General features: G+C 36.6%; 1 protein-coding gene across 1 annotated transcript in view; it reads right to left on the reverse strand.

The window, feature by feature from the left end:
- Positions 1-25,432, reverse strand: part of CSMD3 (CUB and Sushi multiple domains 3) — a 779,390-nt gene that overhangs the window by 290,759 nt on the left and 463,199 nt on the right. The window contains exons 19-22 of the mRNA XM_036436812.2: positions 24,772-24,960; positions 21,417-21,533; positions 19,161-19,376; positions 17,357-17,545 (exon numbers count right to left, since the gene is read on the reverse strand). Of these exons, the coding sequence (XP_036292705.1) occupies positions 17,357-17,545; positions 19,161-19,376; positions 21,417-21,533; positions 24,772-24,960 (711 nt within the window). The remainder of the gene's footprint in view (positions 1-17,356; positions 17,546-19,160; positions 19,377-21,416; positions 21,534-24,771; positions 24,961-25,432) is intronic.

Consider the following 25,432-nt stretch of genomic DNA (forward strand, 5'->3'; position numbering starts at 1 on the left):
AGCAATCCCTATTCCAGAAGGAGCCACAGCACATTCTACTAAGAGCTGGGTCAGATGACAGACAGACAAGCCTCACACATGTGTCGTACATGGAAATGCACCAGATCGTCAGGGCACTCTCTACACAACAAAGCTGTTTCCTTACAGGCATATTTCCCTTGAAAGATTTAAGAGGAATACACTGTAAAACCTTCACAATAAAATGATATAGAATCATATTAATGTATATGAACTTGATCTTCCATGTTCCATCACAAGGAGAAAATAATGTTGTGCTAGATTTTTTCATCTTTATGCAAAATATTAGCATCCATGCTATAAAGGAAGCCAGCTGATTTACTTTTTTTTTCACATGAAAAAATTATTACTTATCTAAACATTCATACTTTGGTCCCAGGCCATTGTTGAACCAGAGTAGGGAAGAGCATGAAGTAGGCCTTAAAGCACAAGTACGGTCTTTTGGAATGTGAGGTAGAGTATGTGTAAATATGCCTAAGAGAAAACAACTTGAAATAGCTAAAAGTATTTTGCCTCATTAGTAAAGCAGGCAAGAGTTTCAAATCTGTAATGACTTTCCCGAATAGGGTCTCTCTTCTGTTATTTAAAAGATCACATTTCACATTGATGCTTAAAGGTCAACAACTCAAAATTTCAGATTATGTGAAATAAATTCCATGGCCAGGAAACATGCAGGTAACCTGCCCTTTCTCTGGATTTTTTATGAGTCAAATCCTAGGCCCATTACACTGTCCAGTTGATTTCAACGATTATCATGTGTAGTATCTATCCAGATGTACACAGGGGCTTCCTTTCTTTCCCCAGCCTTCAGATGCATGCAACAGGAATTTGCCAAGAAACTTAACTATATATGTATATGTGTTTATCTGGCTTTTTCTGGGCCTTCTACTCAATGTAGGTATAGAGAGAACTTAATTTCCTTCAGCATACATGTTTTCAGCTGCTGGTGGGGTTGACCAGGATCATGTATTTCTTTGCCTCCATGTATTTATATATAGGAGCAATGAAACCTGACACCCACCAGCCCTCTATTTTAACTCTGCCTTTGAGGCTGACACCTAAAAATGGGCCTCATGCACAGGAGTTATCTTGGTGGAGGCTCGAGTCCAGGGAGAAAACAATCTGAACAAGACCCACCATGCACCTTTGCAGAGCATGGATGTACCTGGAGAGTATTGTGCTAAGCCACATGTGTCAAAAACAAGGCCCGTGGGCCAAATCCGTCCCGCCAGGCCTTGCAATGTGGCCCGCACCGCGCTGTCATCACTGCACTCCGCTGCATTTCCATCACAATGACAGTTTATGACTGTTCAGTAAACCATTCGGCCCACGATTTAGGCTGGATTTTAGATTTTGGCCCCTTCTCTGATTGAGTTCGACACCCCTATGCTAAGCAAAACAAGCCAGTTAGAGAAAGTTAGGTATCACATGATCTCACTCATATGTGGAATCTAATGAATAAAATAACATGATGATGAACAAAATATACCTATAGACATAGAAGCAAGGCATAGACTGTAGAACCTCAGAGGGAAGGCAGGAGAGGGTGGGTGAGTGGGAAGAGAGCAACCAAAGAACTTGTATGCATAGATGCATAACCCATGGTCACTGACAAAAAGGTGGTGAAGGCCTAGGACAGGAGTTGGGTGGGCTAGAAGGGTCAATGGGGGGGGGGGGAAATGGGGAACATATGTAATGTTTTTAACATTAAAGATTTAATAAAAACTCACCATGTGGTCAGGAGGAGATAGGGTGGTAGAACAGAGACTTGAGGAGAGTGCTGAATCAGAACACTGCCTAGCGCTTCAGCTACTTGGAGCTTGGGGTTCATCTTGGACAAATTATTTCCCATGTATCAGGAGTGCCTTATTCCTACAGAACTCTAAGACTTAGGGTTCAGCCAGATTACCTATAAATGCTTCCAGCTGAGTCTTACACAAAGGTAAGCACTATCTTCCCTCTCCAGAGAGAAGGTTCAGCAAAAAAGAAATGGTTCAGCTATGTTTTTCAGATGTTGGCTTTGACTTTCCCCCCCTCCTAAGCATTTTAATGGAGTTGCAGTTCTGTGAGAACTTTATTTACAGCAAATTTTTCATTGTCACTTATATGAAAATCCTAGGAAACAGTAAAACATATTCTCTCATGTTGCAATGTGTTCTTCAATACAATCTTCTCTCAGTGTAACTTTATACCTGCTTCAATCACAAGTTATTAAGGCCAGAGTACAAGTGACTCATTAAAGACAACACTGCTAGGGAGCAGTCAGTCAGGACTTAACTCCAGATCCTCTGACTTTCTAAAGTCATTCTACCAAGCCAATTATTTAAAATCAGGAACATGAAGTGATTAAATAGAAGTAACTGGGGAAAGCAGTCAATGCATTCATTAGGGATGATAAGAAAGGGAAGAACAACCTCCTAACAGAGTTAAGTCTACTGAGGAAAGTGTGCTGGGTTTAAATAAAATACAAAGCAGTACAAAGACCCTTTTCCCTACCTACTATCCTGGCATATAATAAGACTCAGAATAGGAAAGGAAGGTTTGGTGAAACAGAGGATTTTCATATTGTGAAGGAATTTCCTAGGAGACTCCTATTTCTTTTATTTCTCAAGTGAACTCAAATTGAGAAATAGCAATTAGGAACAGAAATAGAAATAGAATGAGGAACAGAAATATAATTATAAAGCCCTTGTCAAGACAGAAGGCTTATATTTTAAGGACTGGCATTGTGTCTTTGAAAAAGGAGGAGATGCAATGTTTCTGCTATCCTAATATCAGCAGGAGACATTCCAAAGCAGGTTTACCAATGGGGTGCAAATTCCAAGGGCCCTCAATGTGATGGGTTCCTTCCAAGACTCTATACCTAATTTTATACCCATATCTTTCCATTCTTCTTCTTAGAAAAGGCTCCAAAATTATATAGGTTTTAGTAACTACAAAACCTAAATACATGTTCTAAAACTATTAGTCCAATGTGGACCATCACGGAGTACAGACACAGATAACTGGGATTGGCAACAGAGAACAAAGATCATAAAGAAAGTTGGGGACTCAAGCCAGAACAATGGCAACAACAACAGTCACTACTTGCTAAAGGTTTTGAATCAGTATCCTAAAAGGGAGCATCAATACTGAAGTGTTCTATAATGACACCTACATATATTACAGATATACTCATGGGTAAGTCAAGCTTACAACCAGCTCTTCGGGGCCTCATTCCTTTCCAATCTATGATTTGGATCTCTATTTTGGTTTGCCTAATCTTTACATTAAAAAAAAAAAATCAGATTTCCCTAACTGGTTTGGCTCAGTGGATAAAGTGTTGGCCTGTGGACTGAAATGTCCTAGGTTTGATTCCAGTCAAGGGCATGTACCTTGGTTGCAGGCACATCCCCAGTAGGGGGTGTGCAGGAGGCAGCTGAATCAATGTTTCTCTCTCATCGATGTTTCTACCTTTCTATCCTTCTCCCTCTCCCTTCTTCTCTGTAAAAAAAAAATCAATAAACTATATTTAAAAAATCAGACTGAGAGCTATGATTTTTGATCCTTCATTTGTCAAAGACATGGTACTTTATTTGGTCTCCCTGTGCCTCAGCTTCTGAATTAATAAAATAAAGACCATAATACTAGTGCCCACACAGGATTGCTCTGAGGATGACATATATATAAAATCTGAGACCAATGGTTGGTGTGTTATTAAGTGTTCAGCACTGATAGTGTTCATTTCATCACTTTCCCTGCAGTCTTCTCAGGCAGTGGTTCTTTTCCTTCCCATGCTCCACTTCCCACTCTGCCCGGAGATGGAGCAGGACTGCTTATTACTCATTGCTGCTTACTCCTTCCCTCAAGCTCCAAGCACGTTATCAGACTGTACTTCTCTTGCTGCAATCATTACAACCCTCCACTCCTGCCCCCATAGTTCTTGGCTAAAGGTACATTCCAGGCTCGTTGTTACTCTCAAACATAACTACTGTCCTATTTCTTGGTGCTCTCAAAATTTCAAAATCCACCCACTCCCCCACTCTTTTATGACTATTCACTTCTTCCTTTCTCTTCTGAAAAATGCACTGTGTCCTCCTCAGTCCTCCTAACTAATGATCTTGCCTCCTACTTCACAGAGAAAGAGAACAGCTTACAAATTTCTACTAGGAGAGTACCACGTTTGCCCACATACTGTGTCTGTGCCCATGTTCTCTGCTTTTCTCCTGAGATCCACAGATTTTGGTGATCATGTGTGTACTTAAGAAATGTACATTGTATAGCCTTTCCACTTGTACATTGCTAATGCAATGACATTACTCTATTGATTGGTCATCAATTTTTCCTCATCATTTATTTTTCCTCCTCATTGGATCATTTTCATTAGCATACAAATATGTATTTTTTCTGCTATCTTATTTTGTTTTACAATACTTTCAAACATGTGATCAAACAGCAACCATAATAGGGAGACATCTAAATGTTTATATAACATTTAATGATATATATAAGCATCACCCACAAAGGACTATGGTTAAAAAAAAAGTTTAATCAAGAACTAATCAAAACTTTAGACCTAACTTGCTGTTTACATGACAAACAGCAAGGGGGTTATGAGTAGAGGAGTGATGTAATAAATAAGTTAAATGACCCATCAAAGAAACAATTGGAAAAAATCAGAATATATAATATTTTACATGAAAACTGTCCTAGTCTCTTCAAAAAGTAATGTTATGTTTGTAAAATTAACAAATCAAAATCAAATATCAGCCTGAAACTTGATTTGGATCCTAATTTGCTGAAATCAACTATAAAAATCTTTTGGGGGTTAGGGTAATTTAAATATGGACTGAATGTTAATTCTTTCCAGGTGTAGTAACAGTATTACAATTATGCATTATGTTTAGCAATAAATATTATAATATTCTGGGATGAAACATCTGATGTATGCAATGTACTTTCAAATGTTACAGAAAAAAATAATATAAAAACAAATAAGAAAAACTTCAAAAATAGTTAAACAACATCCTATTCTTTTATGCTGGAAGCATATTTTTAAAAATAATATCATAACAAGTTGGGGGGATAAAACTCTCTTGTTCCAACATTTTCATCCAACATTTCACTACCCAGATATTTTCACCAAAACTCCTCAAAAGAGCCATCTGAATTTACTCTGTAATTATCCTCCCTTTTCCTCAAACCTTCACCCTATCATTCACCGAAAATGCATTTGCCAACTTCACCAACATTGCTATGTATATCCACACTCCTTATTTTACTCACCCTTCCAGCAGCCTTTTGGACCAGGGTCATTTATTTCTCCTCCAAACTCTTTCTTCACTTAGCCTCTAAGACATCAGTCTCTGTTTTCTCTCCTACATTCCAGAATCTTCCTTCCCAGTCTCCTCTTCTGACTCTCTTTTCTCTCCCAGATTTCTAAACACTGGCAAGGCCCAGGCCTTGGCTTCTTCTCAGTATATGCTTACTTCTACACTTATCTCATCCAAATTCATGGTTCTCAGTAGCATCAATATGCTGAAAATCTATAAATATTTCTCAGCCTGGACCTCTCCCATGATTTGCAGACAGTGCATTTGGTTGGAATCCCCTCATCATCACCCCACCATCACCACCCCTGTGTTTGTAGCCTGGAGACCCTAACACAGGCGCAGTGAGGATTTCTGCTTTTGTTCTCTAAGCGGTACACTCAAGAGGAAGCTGGTTCTTGGAATGGTCTGATGTCTGGCTATGATATAAAAGCAATGGAAGAGCATGAATAAGAGGAGTTCTGTGAATTCTGATCGGGAAGTCAATAATATGCATCTGAATTGGAAATGTTTCACTAAAATGATTTCAGGAATTGGGACCTTTTTGGCTGTTGCATGTAACAAATTAAGAAGTTTATAATCAAACATTCTGAAGATCTCCAGCAGAAATATTCTTCAGCTCTTAAAACTGCCTCCTCCTCTCCAATTTGAACGCTCTGCTTCATAAGTAAGATACGAGAGCTCCTTCCCCATAGACTTCCCTAGCTTCAGTAAAGCAAACTAAAGTTAGAGAAACCCAAATCATTATCCACATAATATCTGAAAGATCTTATAAAATGCAACTTTGACCATAGTACTCCTTTGTTTACACATCTCAATGGGTATTGGTTACTCCTTAACATAGTATAGAAGATTCTCCAACATTCAGACTCCATCTGCCTCTTATCTTCTTCCCTTCTTGTCCCATTGCACCAAGCCATGAGGAATGTCATGTTTGCAGCTTCAGCTTTCCCAATGACAGATTGAGCCCTCTAATTTGGTTTTCATATAAAAGAATGAATTTAAGCTCATTCATGCTGAATTAGACCTCTGTATTGGTGAGATGACTGAATGAGTCAATACAGTGGTCAGCAAACTGTGGCTTGCCAGCCACATGCGGCTCTTTGGCCCCTTGAGTGTGGCTCTTCCACAAAATGCCATGGCCTGGGTAAGTCTATTTTGAAAAAGTGGCATTAGAAGAAGTTTAAGTTAAAAAAATGTGGCTCTCAAAAGAAATGTCAATCGTTGTACTGTTGATATTTAGCTCTGTTGACTAATGGGTTTGCCGACCACTGGGTTAATACAGGTAGATAACTCAGCACATTACCTCACCATGGTAGGAACTCAACAATAAACATATATTTTAAAAATTGTATCTCCATTTCACAGATGGGAGTTGGAAGGGTTCAATATCTCGTCCAACTTTCTACAAGAACTAGGTTGTGAAGCCATGATTTGAACCTAGGGTGTCTTTTTCTCAGGCCCAGAAATATGAAATATTGCAGAGTTGTTACATACTAATATGTCAGTTCTAATAAACCACTTACAAAGCCTTCTGAAAAACACAGAAAAAGGTGTGAAATAAGAACTATTTATCATGTTAGGAAATGTGGCCTTCATGAATTGATTAAAAAGCAGAAAGAAGAAAGTGTTAGCTACATTGACTACCCCTATAATTGAACTGGGATTCAAAAAGGAGCCGACCCAAAACAGATTTGTACACACATTAGCTTTACCTACTTGACTGATGTTAACATTCTTTGCCTAAAATGCCTTCCCCACCTTTTCTATTTACAAATGCAGCTCACTTTTATTATACAAATATGTCATTTTTGAAAAGATGATCCCCACCCTTTCAGAACACTATTGCTGCCCCTCTTTGCTGCATTATGAGTTTGATTTATCATTTCCATTACATGATATCATAATTAGTCTTAGGCATTTACCCTTCTAGCAGAGTGGGAGATCCTGGATGAGAGGGTATGTTTCTATATTTAACAGAAGCCCGGTGCACAGATTCATGCGCTGGTGGGGTCCCTCCGCCTGGCCTGTGCCCTCTTACAACCAGGGACCCCTTGAGGGGATGGGGATGACAGACTGCTGGTTTGGGCCCAGGCCTGTGGAAATCGGGATGTAATAGTGCGCAAAGAGACAGGAAGCTAGGTAAGAGCCCAGGCATGGGAGGGAGCCATGCCACTCCTGCACATCCCGGCCCAAGGTGCCTGCAGCTGCTGCGGGGCAGGAGGCACCTGTACTTGCCAGTATGAGACCAGAACCTGGTGACCTGGTCACCTAGGGTTTTATATATAGAGAGAGATCATTGCCATCCAACAATCAAAAGAGGATGTTTCAGGGGAAGTTATTAGGAATATATATCAAGATATGATGAACCAATGATAATATCTGTGAAACTGTACCCGAGACAACAAACCTAGAACAGTGTGTTAATGTTTTCTAAGGTCACAAGAAAGCATGGCCTGCAAGGACCCTCACTGTCACATTACTCTCTTTACCTGTGGATCTCATCATTCTGTCTTCCTCCCACACGCCTGAGGGTATTTGTCATTAGCATCACAGCTGACTATTGCACTGATCTTGTTTCCCAGGGAAGAGTGCTGGAGGTTGAGAGTGGGTAGAAGAGAAGACCATCTCAGCACAGCAGGGGAGGGTTTGCAGTTTTAAAAATCTCACTAGTTTTTATTTGTCCTCTTTTAAAAGGAAGAAGGCAAGATGCCTTTTCAACAAACTATCACAGAGTAAATATAGCATGAACATGTATTAGATAAATAAAGGAATTTGGCACAAGGTGGTATATGAAGCCGAGACCATGCATAATCAGGTGTTTGTTTTTTTTTCTACAAATTTTTCAAAAAGAAATGATAGAACCCGGCTTTTCTTTTTCAGATGTGAAACGATGATAAAGTGGTGAAGTGCTCATACATTATTTTACAGGGAAGAGACACCAAATGGTTTGAAACACCGTGAGTAAATGAGTGGGATATTATCTTACATTATCAGAAGAACAGAACAACCTGAGAGGGAGGAGTGGGGAGAACACAACATATTCCAGAACAAAAGCCAGGATTGCTTTTAGAAAACAGCGATCAGATTCAGTTGATATTCCAATTTACATGATAGAAAAAGGTTAATATTTTATGTCTGCAGAATTCTGTAGCCAAGTATAAGAAAACATCATCTGGGCCCTAGCTGGTTTTGCTCAGTAGATAGAGCATCAGCCTGTGGACTGAAAGATCCTGGATTCGATTCCAGTCAAGAGCACATGCCTGGGGTTGTAGACTAGATCTCTGGTAAGGGGCGTGCTGGAGGAAGCCAATCAATAATTCTCTCTCATCATTGATGGTTCTGTCTCTCTTTCCCTCTCCCCTCCTCTCTGAAATCAATGATATAACAAAAATATCAACTGGATATCAACTGGTATGAATTCAAAAGGTATAGTAAAATGCATGAAATAAAACTGCCATCACCATCTGAAACACAGTCTTTGTAGACTGATTAAAACTAGTGAAAAGAAAAATGTTACGTTACCTCCACATTGAGCATACCAATGATTGAACTAGGATTCAGAGAGACTACAAAGAGAATGCTTGTGTACAATGCAGAGATATTGAAAACTGACTTATAGACAGAAATTCAGTTGTTTGTGGGAAGGTTAATAATCTAGCTCCTTAAAACACACACACACACACACACACACACACACACACACACAGGAAGGGCAATACTTGAATTTTGCAAATATCTTCCTAAAGCTTTGTCCATTTTTCCCCGTGCCTTCTCAGTAATTTACTTTGACATTTTTTATGATTACCAAGGCCATTGCTTATTTAAATAAGCACACTCTTTCATCCCTGACCCATATGTCCCTTCTTGATTCTGGATTTAATTTATGACATTATATTATTCCCATGGTAACTGTCTTGATATAATAAACAAAGGAGGATGACTTCAGCTCTTTTGTCCTATAGTCAAGGAGATGGCTTTCAAATTGGTAAGCTTGAACTGAGGAGAAAACAGCTAAAACAGAAAAAAAAATGATGAAAAAATGAAATTCATTTATGACACAACCCTGATTAAATACTGAATTCACTTACTAGGTAGAATAATCAGTCCTTCCTACTCTGCTGGACACAAGATAACCCAACTGCCATTAGTGCCACTGAACTGAGAGCTAATTGGTTCCTTAGTACAATGCACTGTTACTAATTGATACTTCTAGCCCATTCCAATGTTCTTTCATCTAGTTTCAAAGCCCTAGGTACATTTAAATATATCTAAGCTAAGTGCATTGCCAGATGACAATCAACAAAACCACTTATTACAAATCAGCTTCTGTACTAATGACATGCACAACATTTGCTATTATTTTCAATATTATGAGACTGAATTGGAGATATATATATATATATATATATATATATATATATATATATATATATAACAAAAACAAATAGACACATAAACTGTATAAAAACATGGAATTAGAAGTAGTAATTTTAAAACCTTTTTTGCCTAATGTGACAATGACCTTTCTTCCCAGTTTAAAAAGGCTTTTAGGTGCTGTGGGTCTACTGCAACTTCAATTAAATCTTACCTCTCCTGAGAATAATTCAGTTACAAGTAGTAATAACATTTAATTATCTCCTCCAGTTAACTACACTGCCAAATGATAGTATTTCCAGAGCCACAGATATCACCGTTGTAAACAAGAACTCATTCAGGATCAGACGAGACCGTGTATGTTCAGGTGGAAGAGGGCATGGAGGGGATAGATGGTGTTGATATTCTGTACATACCCCCAGTTTGGGGATATGTACAGAATATCAGAACCACCCTGGCATATTCATGCTTTTTTTCTTTATGGCTCATATTTGCATACAGCAAACATTTGCTTCACATCTAACCTACGTCAAATACAAATTTCTTTAATATATTCTCCTAGGGAAAATTACTTAACCTTCCTGTGCCTTGGTGCCCTTAGTCCAACCTCATAAGAGCATGCTAGGTAAATAGTAAACACAGAGCGACTATTAGCTTTTATTATTACCTCGGGTAAAATATTCCTCTCCTGGCACTGATATGTACTAGGGACCAATCACCTTCAAATTAAGTAAGGCTATATTAGGCCAAAAACCAAAATTAGTTTTTCTAATGGCAAAGTTGACAAATTGCATGATTTATAAGTTATTACATTTAGTTTTCTTTAAAATACTAATTACAGGTCTAACCATTTCCCTTTCTTTCCGGCAGGTTTTCCAATGAGCCTAGGCTAAGTATATAAGAAGAGGGGGAAAGAAGAGTATGCTGTAGGTATTCTTGACCTTGGGCATATTCTCCACAAGATAAGGAAGAGGTTCATTCAGATTGTAGACAAAGCAAGTTTCCGTGGTTCTTTTGTGAATCTTTCTGGTGTGAGACCTTCACTGTGGCAACTGTTTCAAGGACATGATCCTGAAGCACAGATTCAATAATGGTCCACTTTTTGCCCCTGTTCTGCAGCTCAGTTCTCTAAGGCAGTTAACTGTCCCTTTTGTAATCCCAAAACTAACTGTTCCAATCAGCAGGGGCAAATTTTGGTTTGAAACAATATTGATAGTCAGAGAACATATACAGGGCATGAAGTGTTTTTAGGAATCCACTATTTTGTCATCATAAAATTTTAAAAAATGTTCAAAAAATTTGATATTCTAATAAACACAGAGAATCATCTCAATGAAAGAATCCTTGTGAGTGAATCGATCTGGATAGCTCTACTCTGATTAACTTGGTACAGGATGATCACATTAACTTCATTTCATACTGTCTTATGCTCAGAATGAGCTCCTTACCATATGCCAATATTTATAGTAGACACACAGGAGGTGCAAAGATAACTAAGATACAGCTGCCACCTCCAAAAAGCATGTATTCACTTGTCAGCTACAGTATAATAAAGTTTAGTAGCTTATCTACTAATGGACCACCTATAGATATAAAAGCCTAAGCAACTGAATGACCAAATGACTGAACGACCTGTCAACTGATTGCTGTGATGCACACTGACCACTAGGGGCCATACACTTAATGCAGGAGTGTGCTCCCATAGTGGAGCACGCTTGGTTGACCAATGGGTGCCAGATGCAGGGCTCACAGCTGGCTGCTGCAGCCCAGAGACCCCAGAGGAGCAGCAACAAGCCTACCAAGCAGCAACAGGCACAGTGGGGCCGGGATAAGCAAGAGCAGCAGATAGCATTGGACTGCAGTTTTTGGCCCGATCCCCATAGGCTATGCCGAGGTGCACAAATCTGTGCACTGTGCCTCTAGTTTAGATAATAAAAGGCTCTCCATAAATCCATGTGTTTGTAAGTCCAAAATTAATGAAAAGAGTCATAGTTTTTGCTGAAGTTCTATTAAATAGGAGATGTACATTGATTCTTTACATTGTAGATACTCAGTTTCTATCAAGCACATTTTTTCTTCCTTCATTTTTAAAAATTTTAATAAACTTTTCATTTTAGATTAGTTTTAGATTTACCAAAAAGTTTCAATGATAGTACAAAGAGTTCCCATATATGCTGCATCTTGTTTCCCCTATTAACATTCATTTTTAAACATAATAATAAATAATGATCAGCATATATCATCTAAAAAGTCACAAAAAGTGAGAATAATATATAGATGTGCACTGTAGAGTTATCATTTTTTCATTTGATTTATGATTACAGAAAGATGTTGTTACTTGCCCAAGGTCAGATAAAAAATTAATGACACATAAAATTAGATACAGAAGAAGATGTGTTAAATGGAGAATTCTAAGAATGAATGAGTGAATATCTTTAAAATGACTTCAAAAGGTGTGGACTCTTGCCTAAGAAAATCAGGACTAATATTAACTTACTAATCTACTTTACAAACTGTTCTTTTGTCAGATCCTTGCTAATACACAACATGACCTGGCTTAGTTCTTGGTATATTTAGAAGCTGAGTGAAAACATGCAAGTTTTTTCTTGATTAGAAATATGACAATGAAAATGACAGCTGTGGGTTTTTTTTGTTTGTTTTTTTTTGTGTTTTTTTTTTTTTTTTTTTTTATAATGTGACCTTCACAAAAGGAAATCAGGGACTTATTTCCTGATCCAAAACAAAACAGCTTTATGAAAGCTGATTACTTATTTTCAAAGTAATCAGTTTTCATAAACTTGTATTGTTGTTTTTTCTCTGTGACATTTGGTTGCTACTTAAAATGGTAAAAGGATATTCATTTCCTTAGAAACATGGCTCTCCAAGAAAATCACTTACATATAAAATATCTTTACTAACATAGGATTTTACCTGTTGTTTTTATCTTTTCTAAAATGTAAAATCTAAGAATATTTTTAATGTGAAACTTTTATCTTGATCACTAAGTAGTAAATGAGGATGTATGTGTACTTACAGTACTTAGCTGCTGATAGCACACTAAAGCTTGCATCTCCTCCTCTTTCCTCTCCTGCTGGGTTGTGAAAATCACTTCTCACAGCTATCAGACATTATGGCTCTCAGGAGCACTAACAATATGGTGGTGGAGAGAGTTACAGGTACAAGGAAAAGGGACAAAGGTTCGCTGAGCAAGTGTCCTGGGTCAATGAGTGCACTGGGTGATTTACTAGTACGCGTCTCCCATTGCTTAGAGCTATAGCTATCTTGCATCATGGGTGTGGATATCCACTTTTCACATTTGAGAACACTTGGCAGGAAAGAGGTCTGAACAACTTCCAAAAGGCCACACAGCTTAGGAATGCCCGGAGGGTAAATATGAAGCATGTGCTTGCAATGGAGGCCACTGCTTAGAGGGAAGGATCCCTGCTTCTGAGTGGATGGTATGCTCTCCATTTCCATCTTGATTTCTATCAAGATTCTTCTCCAGCCTCCATAAATTTCCCTGAACTTAAGTAACCCCAGATAAATGGGTCAAGGCTGTCGAAGTTTCCTCCAACTAAAATTGAGGATAGAGGATGGTATAAGTCATCTGAAGCCAAGTGTCAAGTGTAATTAAGGCCAGATTTCCCTCTATCTTCCTGAAGCCTCCAGTCAGGAAAAGAGGTGTGTTGCTGTGGACCAAGCACAGGCCTGAGACAAGGACAGTGTAATCGTCATGGGTCTTCCCCTAAGTTTGTGTTTAATCTTGAGTTTTTTATGGACATTGTATTTTTACCGATAGTTATGCTAAATCTACATTCACAGCATCAGTGGATTTTGGGGATGAGATACTACATGATATAATTCTTTATAAATTGTAAATACCCTAATATGGTATTATTATATTTTAATATTTGTTAAAATATCACCTTAAAACAAACACAAATGCAAAGGTTATTCAGGAAATTGCTTAAATAAAAGTGTTACTTATTAATAAACTGACACTCAGAATTAAGATAATTTTCATGTAATTCTATCAACAGAAACTCAAAGGCACCCACTAATTTATAAACTAAACGTGAATCAAAACTAAACATTCATAAGCAAAAAATAAAGGCTAAAAGGTAAGTTTCTATGTTAGCTTTATCAATTACCTGCCTTACTTTCAGTCACCTGCTTATATAACAATGTAAGAATAAGTCATTTTAGTGTATTAGTTTTAAACTTGACATACAATTTTGAAACTTTAACTAGTTTTGGGAATGTATCAATTATTTGCACATTTATGCCAGAAAAAGACCATCTAGATTCCAAACAACTAAAACAGAAGTAAACTTTTGAAATACAACCTACGTATAATATGGCCACTATAACAAACTTTCTAAGATGTTGGCAATGCTGAGAACTAATCAATGGCTTTTATGCAAGTATGGAATGCAGAATTGGTATTATAGGTATGTGAAATGAAACAAAAAATCTAAAAAGAAGTAAAACTGTTCAAATAAACTAGCATTTAGAAGTGACTTATAACTTAAATGTATACCTACAGTGGAATTTATTCAGGTCCACAGACTTAATTGTAAATTTCATAAACTTCAAAGCAAACATAGCTCATTTGGAATGGGGAAATTTTCCATAGAAATAATTTTGCTTTCTAAATTTGCCCCCCAGGGTGTTTTTTTTTTTTTTTTTTATAATATATTTTATTGATTTCTTACAGAGAGAAAGGGAGAGAGATAGAGAGCTAGAAACGTCAATGAGAAAGAAACACCGACCAGCTGCCTCCTGCACACCCCCCACCGGGGATGTGCCCGCAACCAACGTACATGCCCTTGACCGGAATCGAACCTGGGACCCTTCAGTCTGCAGACCGACGCTCTATTGCTGAGCCAAACCGACCTCGGCCCCCAGGGTGGTTTTATTTCCTCTTTCCCATTAAAGATTTAGGAACCAAAAAACTTTCTTTCAAAAAAAATTATTTAATAAAACAAAACTCACTTAAAGTTACTTTTTTTGCAAGCACAGATTTTCATAAATCCACTTATTAAAATTTATTATAAACATGGACATTAAATCTATACATGCAATGATTTCTTTTCAGCCTGCATAACAGCCTTATGCTTGGAGAGAAAAACAACACTAACTTTTTATAGTTCTGTATGACGGAGAGTCCTTCAAGATTCACCTCTTGCTAGACCTCTTGAGATAAAATCCTCTGGTGAGGAAAAAGTTTGGTTTTGAAATGTGAGACGTTATATACAAATCATATTTCCAGCATGTACAACCTTGATGCTCTTGGTTGAATAAGTTACTTAATACTAAGGCTCAGGTTTTCTGATGAAAAATGAGGGGAATAACAAAACAGGATTGAAGTAAGGATTCAATGAGATGATTATAAATAAAAGAGCCTAGTAGAACCTCATACGTGTTAGTGTTTTGTGAAATGCAACCATATTCCTACTACTATTGCTTTTATAAACTAAATGTATAGTTTGAATAGACAGCCAATTATACTGAAAATATCCTCTCTAATAAAAGATAAGCATGCAAATTGACCATACATTGGCTATGCCCACCAGCCAATCAGGGTGAGTATGCAAATTAACCCAACCAAGATGGTGGTTAATTTGCATATCCAGGCCAGAGTGAAGACTGAAGACAGCTTAGTAAGAAGCCAAGCACTGGAGAAAGGAGCGAAGCTTCGAAGAAGCAAGCAAGCAGAACAGTGGAGAAGGAAGGGAAACAGGTGGGGTCAGGGAGAAGGAAGGGAAGTAGGCAGGGTGGAGAAGAAGAGAGAGAAGCCTGAGGGGCTGCGGAGAAAGGAGGGAAGCAGGCAGGGTAGCAGAGACCTCCAGCAGCAAGCCCTATTACAGGAATCTTCTTGCAAGGGGCCTCTAGTTGAGTCATAATAACATCTAAGTTCTGAATCCGTCCTATGTTCCAAGGACTGTGCTGGGTATCTGACTGGCAGAGCTAACCTCTTTTAATCCTCAGAACTAACTCATGACAATGCACTAGGTGCTACTGTTGGAACCATTTTGCAGATGAGAAAAATAAAGTTTAGAAAAGTGAAATAATTCAATATTAAATGACCAGGGTGTACACCCATATACTCTGCAGTCCTCATTTGGTTTATTCCCAAGGTTCTTATTAACTGGCCTTTGAAAATACACCAAACAAAAATGGAAATGGTGGCAATACAGGTAAAGAAAGGAATTCCAAATCTGGCAACAGTAGAGGAACACACACACACACCAACAAAATAAAATAAAACAAAACAAAACAACACAACAACAACAACAACAAACTCAGAAGAACTGCACCCTACATAGTTTCTTGGAAAAATGTTTGGAGAGAGTGGCTGCTCATCACCTCTCAGCTTTAAGCCTCTGAGGTTGCATATGCCATGTCTATAGAAGTCTGTGGTTTTAAAAAGAAATGCCACGTGGTATGTTAACTTATTTTTTACATAACCAATCGGGGTTGTAAAAACAATACCATTACTATAAAAGCTTTCAGAACAATATTAACCTGGAATATCATTTTTTGACTTGATTTGGAGATCCACAGGAATATATTGAATAAGGCGCACGAGGTATTTTCTTCTTCATTCTCATTTTTCATCTGAGACTTCTATAGAAAAGGTCAAGGTCCTGAACCACAGATCAATTTGCTTGATCTTGTAGCATATTATAATTGATACAAATCCACAACCCACAATTAAATTTATTAATTGTAAGTTATATGCTTTTGGAAGTTTTAATAGTTTCATGAAATAATTGTAAAATGACCATTCGTACTTGTTCTGTCATAAAATAAGTACTGATAATGGCTGAAAGGCTAATGACCTGAAGAAATTTTGGCCTCCTTATTTGTAATTTAAATAGAAAATGAATTAAGTCTTACTAAAAATGTCCTTCATTTTCTTTATAGAAATGTCTTATTCTTTTAATCAATCAAAACATTCATTTCCAAAGGTTAAGGTAGTAGGTCCCAACTTTCAATACTTTAATTATTGCTATTCTTTATTCTACATCATGAGTTGCCATATTAACTAATCTAAATAATAGATTAATTTTATCAATGTTTACATTGAGTCAATCAATACACACCCCCATCATCCTTAAATTATCTTATTTATTGGATGTCATTTCCCAAGTACTCTTGTTTCATTGATGTTAATTCTATTGTAAAATATTATCAAAACTTCATTCAGATGTTAGAGACAATCACCTATCAACAGAATACAAGAATGCAATTTTCTGTAAGGTTTCTAAATATGATGCTTTCTGTCTGTCTATCTATCTATCTATCTATCATCTATCTATCATCTATCTATCTATCTATCTATCTATTTATCTATCTATCTATCATCTATTTATCTATCATCACCTAGCTATTGATCTACCTTCTATCTATTCATTCCTTATACCCACCATTTAAAAACAAATTTAAAAGCATGGTTGCTTGTATGGAGCAGTTGAGAAGTTAATTGAGGTACACCAGATTGCCAAGAGGAAAAGAAATTGAAATAACTTATATGAAATAAATGAAGAAATTCAACAGATTATTTAAAAAAAAGAAGGGTGTATAACCATGCAACTCCATGAACAGTGACTACACATACAAGCAAATGAAAGCAGCTGACCACGTACCCACACACCTTGGCAGAGGTGCACTCCACACTCGGCGGCCACCACCAAGACAGATGATCTCTGATGTCCCTTCCAGTCGATAACCTGATGAGCAGGAGAAGGTCAGTGTGTCACCAACTCCAAAGTTGAACCCAATTCGGTTACCATATTGAGGAATTCCAGGATCTTCACAAGGTTCAAGGTTATATTCTGTAAATTAGTGGAGAGGAGGACAAAGAAAATGGCAGTCACTTTTTAGGAATAGACTTATATTTTACAATCTGGATGCTTTTAGGGCTTAGTAATACATTTAAAAAGTAACTATTGTCTAGTCAAGGGAATGTGCAAATGGCCCACATGATTTTCTTCTTTTGTAAAAGATCTAATAATTCAATTAATACTTTTATTTGGAAAATTCAATATAGATGATAAAATGTCACCTTCTGAGTGATAAATGGAAAATGTAGCTATTTATCTTATTCTTTCTTCTGCTTTAGAAGCATATCCATTTTGTAGGGTTTTTGTCTTTTTTGTTTTTACTTATAAAATTAAGATAATTGATGCATATTTTCAAAAACACACACAAAACGTCTGGAATTAAATAATTTTGGAATGCATTTTACCTAATGGCTTTAATCTCATTTCTCTAGTATACAACAAATTTAATTAGTTCATAATTAAAAAAAAATAAAAAACATCTGACTTCAGATGCAAGCATTTATGTAAGACTGAAGTGTCCTCATACTTTTCTCTCTTTTACATTATAGAAGCAATGAATAAACATCATGAAAATGAACAGCTAAACACTCTTCAGAGTATGAGAAAGTAGAGTGGATTGAACAAAAAATGGTAATTTATATATCATCCTAAAAAGATATAGCTTACCTAAAAATATTCCCAGAGCACAAACTGACTATGTAATTACAATAGTGAACAAGAGGAATTGTTTCAAGTTGATGACTATTATTGCATAGCTTAAAAACATATTTGTACATACTTTCAATATTCTAGCCTAAATTGTCTATGCTCATTCACTACTAATTCTGGAATACCTAAATTATATAATAAGACAAGTATTTTTATGAAAATATTAGAACAAGTTGAAGAACAAGGTTAGCTTTTGTGTGTATATATATATATATATATATATATATATATATATATAATATATACTGCAAATATTAAATTTTTAATATTAGCAAGTTGGTATAAGATTTATTTATCATTTCTGCATTAAGAAATAACTACGTTTCCACAATTCCATTCAACTCAGCCATAGAAATTTAACTGACAAGAACAGTTTATATTTACTTTAGTCTTATAAATTTTATTTTCTGTAATCCAAGTCTTAAAGTTGCCTATAGATGAGGTTATTCTAAAATAAAAGGAGAAGCACATTAATCTTTCTTGAACATTTAGTTACAAAAGAATAAACTGCTTGTATCTATCTTGGCCTATAAACTTTTTCAAGACACATAAAACTAGACTATCACTGGCTTAAGTCAAATTTCACTTTTAAAGCCTAATTGAAGCTTTAAAATATGCATTTGAATTTCTATTTTAAGTTCATTGGGCATTTTAGCTAGCTTTTCTCACTTTTAAAATTCTACAGGTGTGTAAGTTAAAAGTAACTAGTGGATTTTTTAGCAAATTAATTTATTTATTCAAAGTATTTCAAATGTTCCTTAAAATTTGGTGACATTTATTTACTACTTTTTTTAATTACCTTTATTTTGTCATACATAAATAATGTTCATTCTTTTTTAAAAAAAGTTATTTTTTTGTTGTTGTCAAAATAACATTTTTTACTTGACTATTTTCTTACCAGAGAATGTAATATTGAATCCCTCATAGGATATTGAGAAATCAGAAATGAAGCGCAACTGAGCCCTGAAATTCCCATAGAGGCCAGCATTGATGGTTGAAGGAAGCTCTGAGCCAGTCAGGCGTGCCAGTGGCTGTGTGAAACTTCCATTCTCTGTGATCAGTAAATAGTCGTGATGGTCTTCCAAATGAAAGGTGTGAAAGTTGAACTGCACACCTAGTAAGAAAAAGAGGAAAAGTAGATGTACAATGTTTATCAGTAAAACCCAGGGTTACCAAAAACAATCAATACGAGTTACCTAACTATAAATAAAAAAAGGATCCTCTTCATAACTGATTTTTCTGAAAATGAAAGGTACTACTATAAAATGTCCAAATGTATAGTATAAAACTATTTTTTTTCCATCAGCATCCTTATAAGAGATATAGTGAATCATGTCTTAGAAACTGCTGGAAATAAAATTTAAAAACAGTGACTGAAAAGAAATAACTCAAGTTTTCTAAACATTTCAAGGAAAATGTATATTCTCCATTGATAACAGAACTACAGCTTTCTGGCCAACATGGTACATGCCCCTTTGAACAACATAGTGCTCAACTTCCAAAGCAGAAATAAAGAGGAACTATTTGTTAAATGAATGTACTGGCTCTCTGTTTATTTTCCACCTAGTTCAATCTGTGCATATAATATACTGAAAAATGCTCATTGAATTTTCACAACCTGAACACACCTTTGCAAATGCACCATAATCAATAGATAACTTTTCCAACAAGCAGAGCTCCCTTCATTAAACTTTTCTATCATTTCACGAGTTTTTTAAATGAATAAATTAACTCTTTTAAAATATTAGTACATGCAGATTTTCTGGTAAATAAGTTTAAGTCATTTTTAATATATTAGGATGACCATTTCCCCATTGTTAAGTTATTGCCTTCATCACTTATATTGCTAATTTATTATTTTAGTGGTGTTACATGAATGAACCATATTTAGTACTACAGGACTTTCATTTGTTTAAAGGTGTATTAAAATACACAGTGCAATATTATACTCTATGTGAGTTATATCTGCAGCTCTGATAAAAAAAAATTGAGACACAAATATTTCTAGAATAACGGTAAATTTATATGGGAATATAATTTTAATAAATAATCATAAACATTTTAATATTCAAGTAGATATAAACATGGACTTTACAATTAATTGCCTCAGCACTACAAACCATCTTTGTATTTTAAATACAAACTTTTGAACTTTTAAAATCAACCTTTTAACACTATGCCAGAGACAAAAGCCATCTGTTTAAGATGTTGTTGATATGCAAATTCCAAATAACATTAGCATAACACATCAAAATGAAAGAGTTAGCTAGCTTCCTTAATTAGGAAGGTGTAGGGAATAAGAAGGGTCCATGGGAGAGGAATACAAAGATGGAGACTTGAAGACACCAGGGTGCTTATTTTACTTGTGCAGAGAATAGAGAAATCTCCAGGCTGCTGGGAACAATGAAAACAGCCATAAACTGTAAACCCAGGACAGGGGTATCTCTAGCCTGGGCAGCTGGGAAATCAAAGGCAACTCCAACCAGCAAGATAAGGGGGAGAGAAAGAGGAGGGCATCACTTGGGCTTTGAGCTTTGAAACTAATTCTATGGAGCAGAATGGCCAATGAGGAAAGCAGGAGGGTGGGGGACAGAGTCCCAAATTAAGGAAAGGGACCAATTAATAAGGTCAGATTCCAACAAAGAACTACAGCATACACAAACTGGAGACTAAGGGACACGAGGCAGAATTATTTTATTTTATTTTTCCCATTAGAGAGAAAGAGCAGGCTTCTCCCATTGGGGGGTGGGGGGGTGCTCACCATGGCGTCCCCTTTGGGGACACCCTTGCCCAGATGGAGTTTGTATTTGCTTTTAATAAACTTTTACATTTTTTTTTTTAATTAAAGAAGCCTTTTGGTCTGTGAGTTTATTCTTCAAATTTATGAAGACAAGAACTCACAGGAAGAAAAGTCTGTACCCCGGAACCCAAAAAGAAAGTAAGTCTTTCTTCTCACTATTCTGGTAAAAAAATGAGCACATTATAATACTATAGAAAAGTAAATACAATCCTCTGTTGCAGTTACTCAAAGTAAATTTTACTAGTGATCTATTTTTGCTCATGCAAAAATGATATGGTAAAGGATAATGCAATAACTATAGTTGCAATAAGAATTCAGAAGAGAGCCCAGTTATTATTCTACGAGAAAAATTACCTTTTCCATGGGTTACATCAACAGTCCAAGTACAATTTAGAGAATTTGGATAAAATTCTGGGTAACCAGGTGATAAGATTGTTCCGCTAGGCCCTCTAACATCGCCTCCACATAATGCTGAAAATACAAAGAAATCCAATCTTATTAACATCCATACTTAGAAAGACAGAGGCTGAACAAACCAGTCTCCTCCCTGGAGTCTGCTTTTCTTAGCTTAAACTACTTCCTGGTAAATAGCAGGAGTGTGGAAAGACCTCCTCCAATACTGGGAAATCATTTCATCCATTGTAGCAGCATTAGAGAAGAAAAGGGTACGTAATAGCCTCAGAGAATTAGCACTGGCCCCAACAGAGTGTAGCTCAACTTGCCACATTTGAATCTGAAGTACATACTTATACAGTTCTAATTATAAGCAGCATTTGCATATACTGGTTGTGAATTAAACATGAGCAATTAATTGTTTAGCAGCCCCTCTTTTACTAAGCTTAAAGAAAACAAATTGTTAATTATAGAAATGTTTTTTCTTTTAAATTCTTAAAGGGATACCTGCCATTCCACCTAGAATTCCTCTTAAATTATGCAAGGAAGCTGAACATTTTGAAGGCTGCTTTTGGAATTCTGAGTTTCTATGGGAAATATCATGAACAAAAAGGTATTGATTTTTTATTTATTTTTATTTTTTGAGAGAGAGGGTATAGATTTTTAAGTAGATGTTCCAGATAATGAAAATAAATAAATATTTATGAACTGAGGTCAAATAAATTAAATTTTATTCACTGTTCATTTATTCAAGAACAAATCAAATTCTATATAATGCCTTCAATAACCATCAGTGGATAGGGTATGCCAAAAAATGGTATCAGTGTTGTAGGATGGGACATACCCCCAGGATGACCTTTCCTCCCCTAGCATATCACTAGTCATGCAGTTTAACCCCCCTGACCTTTCGTATCACTGGGCATGCACTTCAAACCCTCCTCTGACTTTTCCTCCTCTGACATGTCAACAGTCATGTGGTTGGAACAAAGGGTCTGGAGAATAGCTTCATATGACTCCCATACAATTCCTTGCAAAACCACTTTCTTCAGCATTAAGTCTTCTTCATAATGAGGTTCTGACCCACATCAAATAATCTGAGCAATGAAACTTGGGTCTGTTAACCACAGAGACAGAGCTTTGGTCAAACTAAAGGTAACATCTAGGCCTCAGTTTTGTTTAGCTCCAGTCCCAGAAAGGCAGCAAAACCAGAGGAAGCCACACCATGACTGACATCAGGACAAGATGCAATGACTAATGACCCCCTAGCCTGGTGCTCACCAATCAGTGGAAACCAAGACCCTGAAAGGACACACCTGGGAAAGCTAATGAATATTCTATTGAGAGTCTCCCCTGAGACTTGTCCTAAAGCATCCCCTCACCCCACCCCCTTTAAAAACCCTTAAGAAGAAGGACCCACGTACTCACTCTTTATCTCTAGAGCATGCCTGTGCCTTGTCTCTCAGGTTCTTCCTTCTTTTGACTCTGTAACTTTGTAACTTGTTTCCCGAGTGCACCCAGCCCACCTGGCTCACTTCTTCTACCTCTGTGACTTTCTAAATAAACATCCCCTTGTATTTGAGTTCTGGCTCTCAATTCTCTCTTAGCAAATCTCAAGGACCAAGATCTAACTTCACAGGTAACATCTGATATTGTTCAGCATTAACAGAAAGAATCGATTTATACTTAGAAATATACATACTCAGATAATATAACTGAACTCAAAGTACTCTTTTCTTATGACATAACAGATAGCAATGCCCTGTTTTTCAATCACACGGTTCAAGTAGTACAGAGTACCCATAAACTATTAAAAGATATGTTTATATAAAAGTCTTAAAATAAATATGTGGTATCACCGAGTAAACAAATCTATAATTACACTTTCATTTTAAATAGATTCAGGATACTCTGAACGTGGAGAATGTGGGCTGGAGGCAGCGCAGTAGAAGGCCAGTGCATAGGATCTGGATTTAGGCAGTCTGAGTTTGAATCCTGACTGTGATCAGCTAGTGGAACGACACTAGGCAAGGTGACGAAACTTTGTTTGCCAAAGTTTTCTTGCTTCTATGTGTAACTTAGTTCTAGCCTGGATTTCCCCCATGTCTTTCAGGCAAATGGTTTCTGCTGCACAGAAGCTAATCATTAGAAAAATTCTGCTTGCAGCTTCAGTGTTTGGGAGAACAACCCTAGTGTCAGGAGGTGCCTTTCCCAGAGGAGGGAAAATAAAGTACAAAAAAGGACGGTTCATCAACGTTTTGCAGTGCGGGAGCCTCAAGATGTGCGTGAGGTAAGCAGGGGTCCGTGAACTGAAGGACAGGGAGCAAGGAGAGCTAGTGATTTCAAGCTCTTCCGTGGGTCCCTGGTGGTGCCTAGATGTCACCAACCCCCTGTGCCTTTTGCCTGAGATCCGGGTAGTCGAACAACAAACTCTGCTTTTATGCTTTAAATCCCGTTAAAATGGGGTTTCTGTCACTTACACTCACAAGAATGCTGACTATTATTAATGGTACTGTACCAAATACAAGGCAGATATGCTGATGATTTTTTCAAACCTTGTTATAAAAATAAATTGGACGAAAGCAGCTACTAAAAATGATGGCACCAACAGTACTTGAAAATGTAATCATAAAATGAACAATGAGATATTCCACTTAAAACAGTATAGAAGCTGGAAATAGTGTTATAAATAAAAATTAAAACCCAGAACTAAACACTACATGGATTTACATTGTGTGCTTTTTTAATAAAGCAAATGTGAAAGCACTTTCTAATCTTAAGGAAGCAGTTCCTGCCATTGTATTTTTATGTCTTTCCTGAAAAATGAAGCATTTCTGAACTATTCTCCATGGAAACAAAAACTAATAAGGGCACTAGTATGCTATTCATCATGACCAGCAACATGCCACAACAGGGCAGTCTGGGTACCCTGCCACTGTGCTGGGTAGCTAGCTAGCATTTGGATTGGTACATGTCGCCTTCCAAGGCAGGGGGTAAATGCTCTATTCCATTAGTGCGTTCATCTGCTACCAATTTGACATTTTCAATGCTATTTTGTCAAAAGGCCCACGTGCACAATATGCACTTAAAATGATTTCCTCAGCACTTAAAAAAAAAAAAATACACAGAACTTCCTATGTCTGTGATAGCTTTGGGTGATTATCAATGTTCATTCTTTCTTTTCTTTATTAATGGTTCGATAACATAAAATTTCCAAAATATAAAATACTCATAGTTAAGTCTCGCCTCTTATAAAGGCTATATTGATTCCTTTTTGGTTTATAAATCAGTTCATTTTGCCTATTGAATAAATCCTTACCATCACAGGTTGGAAGTGGGTGACTCCACCAGTGGTTTTTTTCACAGAGGAGGGGCTCTTCATGGCTTAGCCTGTATCCGGGGTCACAACTAAATGAAACAGTGGATCCGATTGAGAAATCATAACCATAGCGACGGCCATGTACAGGTATGCCAGGGTCCAAGCAAGAATAGGTGTTCACTGTTACACCTGGAAAACAAAGAGTAAGCTTGATGGGAATCAGATCTGCTGAAATTAATTTCTATCTTCACACAATTGTAAATGATGATTTTTACTAATACATGAATGCAATCACAGCTCTATGCTAAAACCAACAGTTTAACACATTTGTTTTAATATTTCCTTTAACATCCCCACAAAGATCAAATTCAGGTCATTTTGTTATATAAAAACTCTATGAAAATATATAGTAGTAGTTATCAAGCATTGTATTATTATAAATTCTCTATGTAATCATAGCATTAATTAATGTTTCTTGAGCTTATTCTATTCCGGGAACAACACTAAAAATTTTGTAAAATTGTCTTCAGTTGGTTGGTAAAAGAATCCTATGGAATTAGTTTTACCATGAACGTTTCATTTGATTGCTAGGTGACTCTGACTCTGGAGGCCTTGGCAACATCCAATGTCACACGTAAAATTTATTATGTGTTTTTAAAAT

Source organism: Pipistrellus kuhlii, unplaced genomic scaffold (assembly GCF_014108245.1).
Source record: "Pipistrellus kuhlii isolate mPipKuh1 unplaced genomic scaffold, mPipKuh1.p scaffold_m20_p_14, whole genome shotgun sequence".
NCBI lineage: Eukaryota > Metazoa > Chordata > Mammalia > Chiroptera > Vespertilionidae > Pipistrellus > Pipistrellus kuhlii.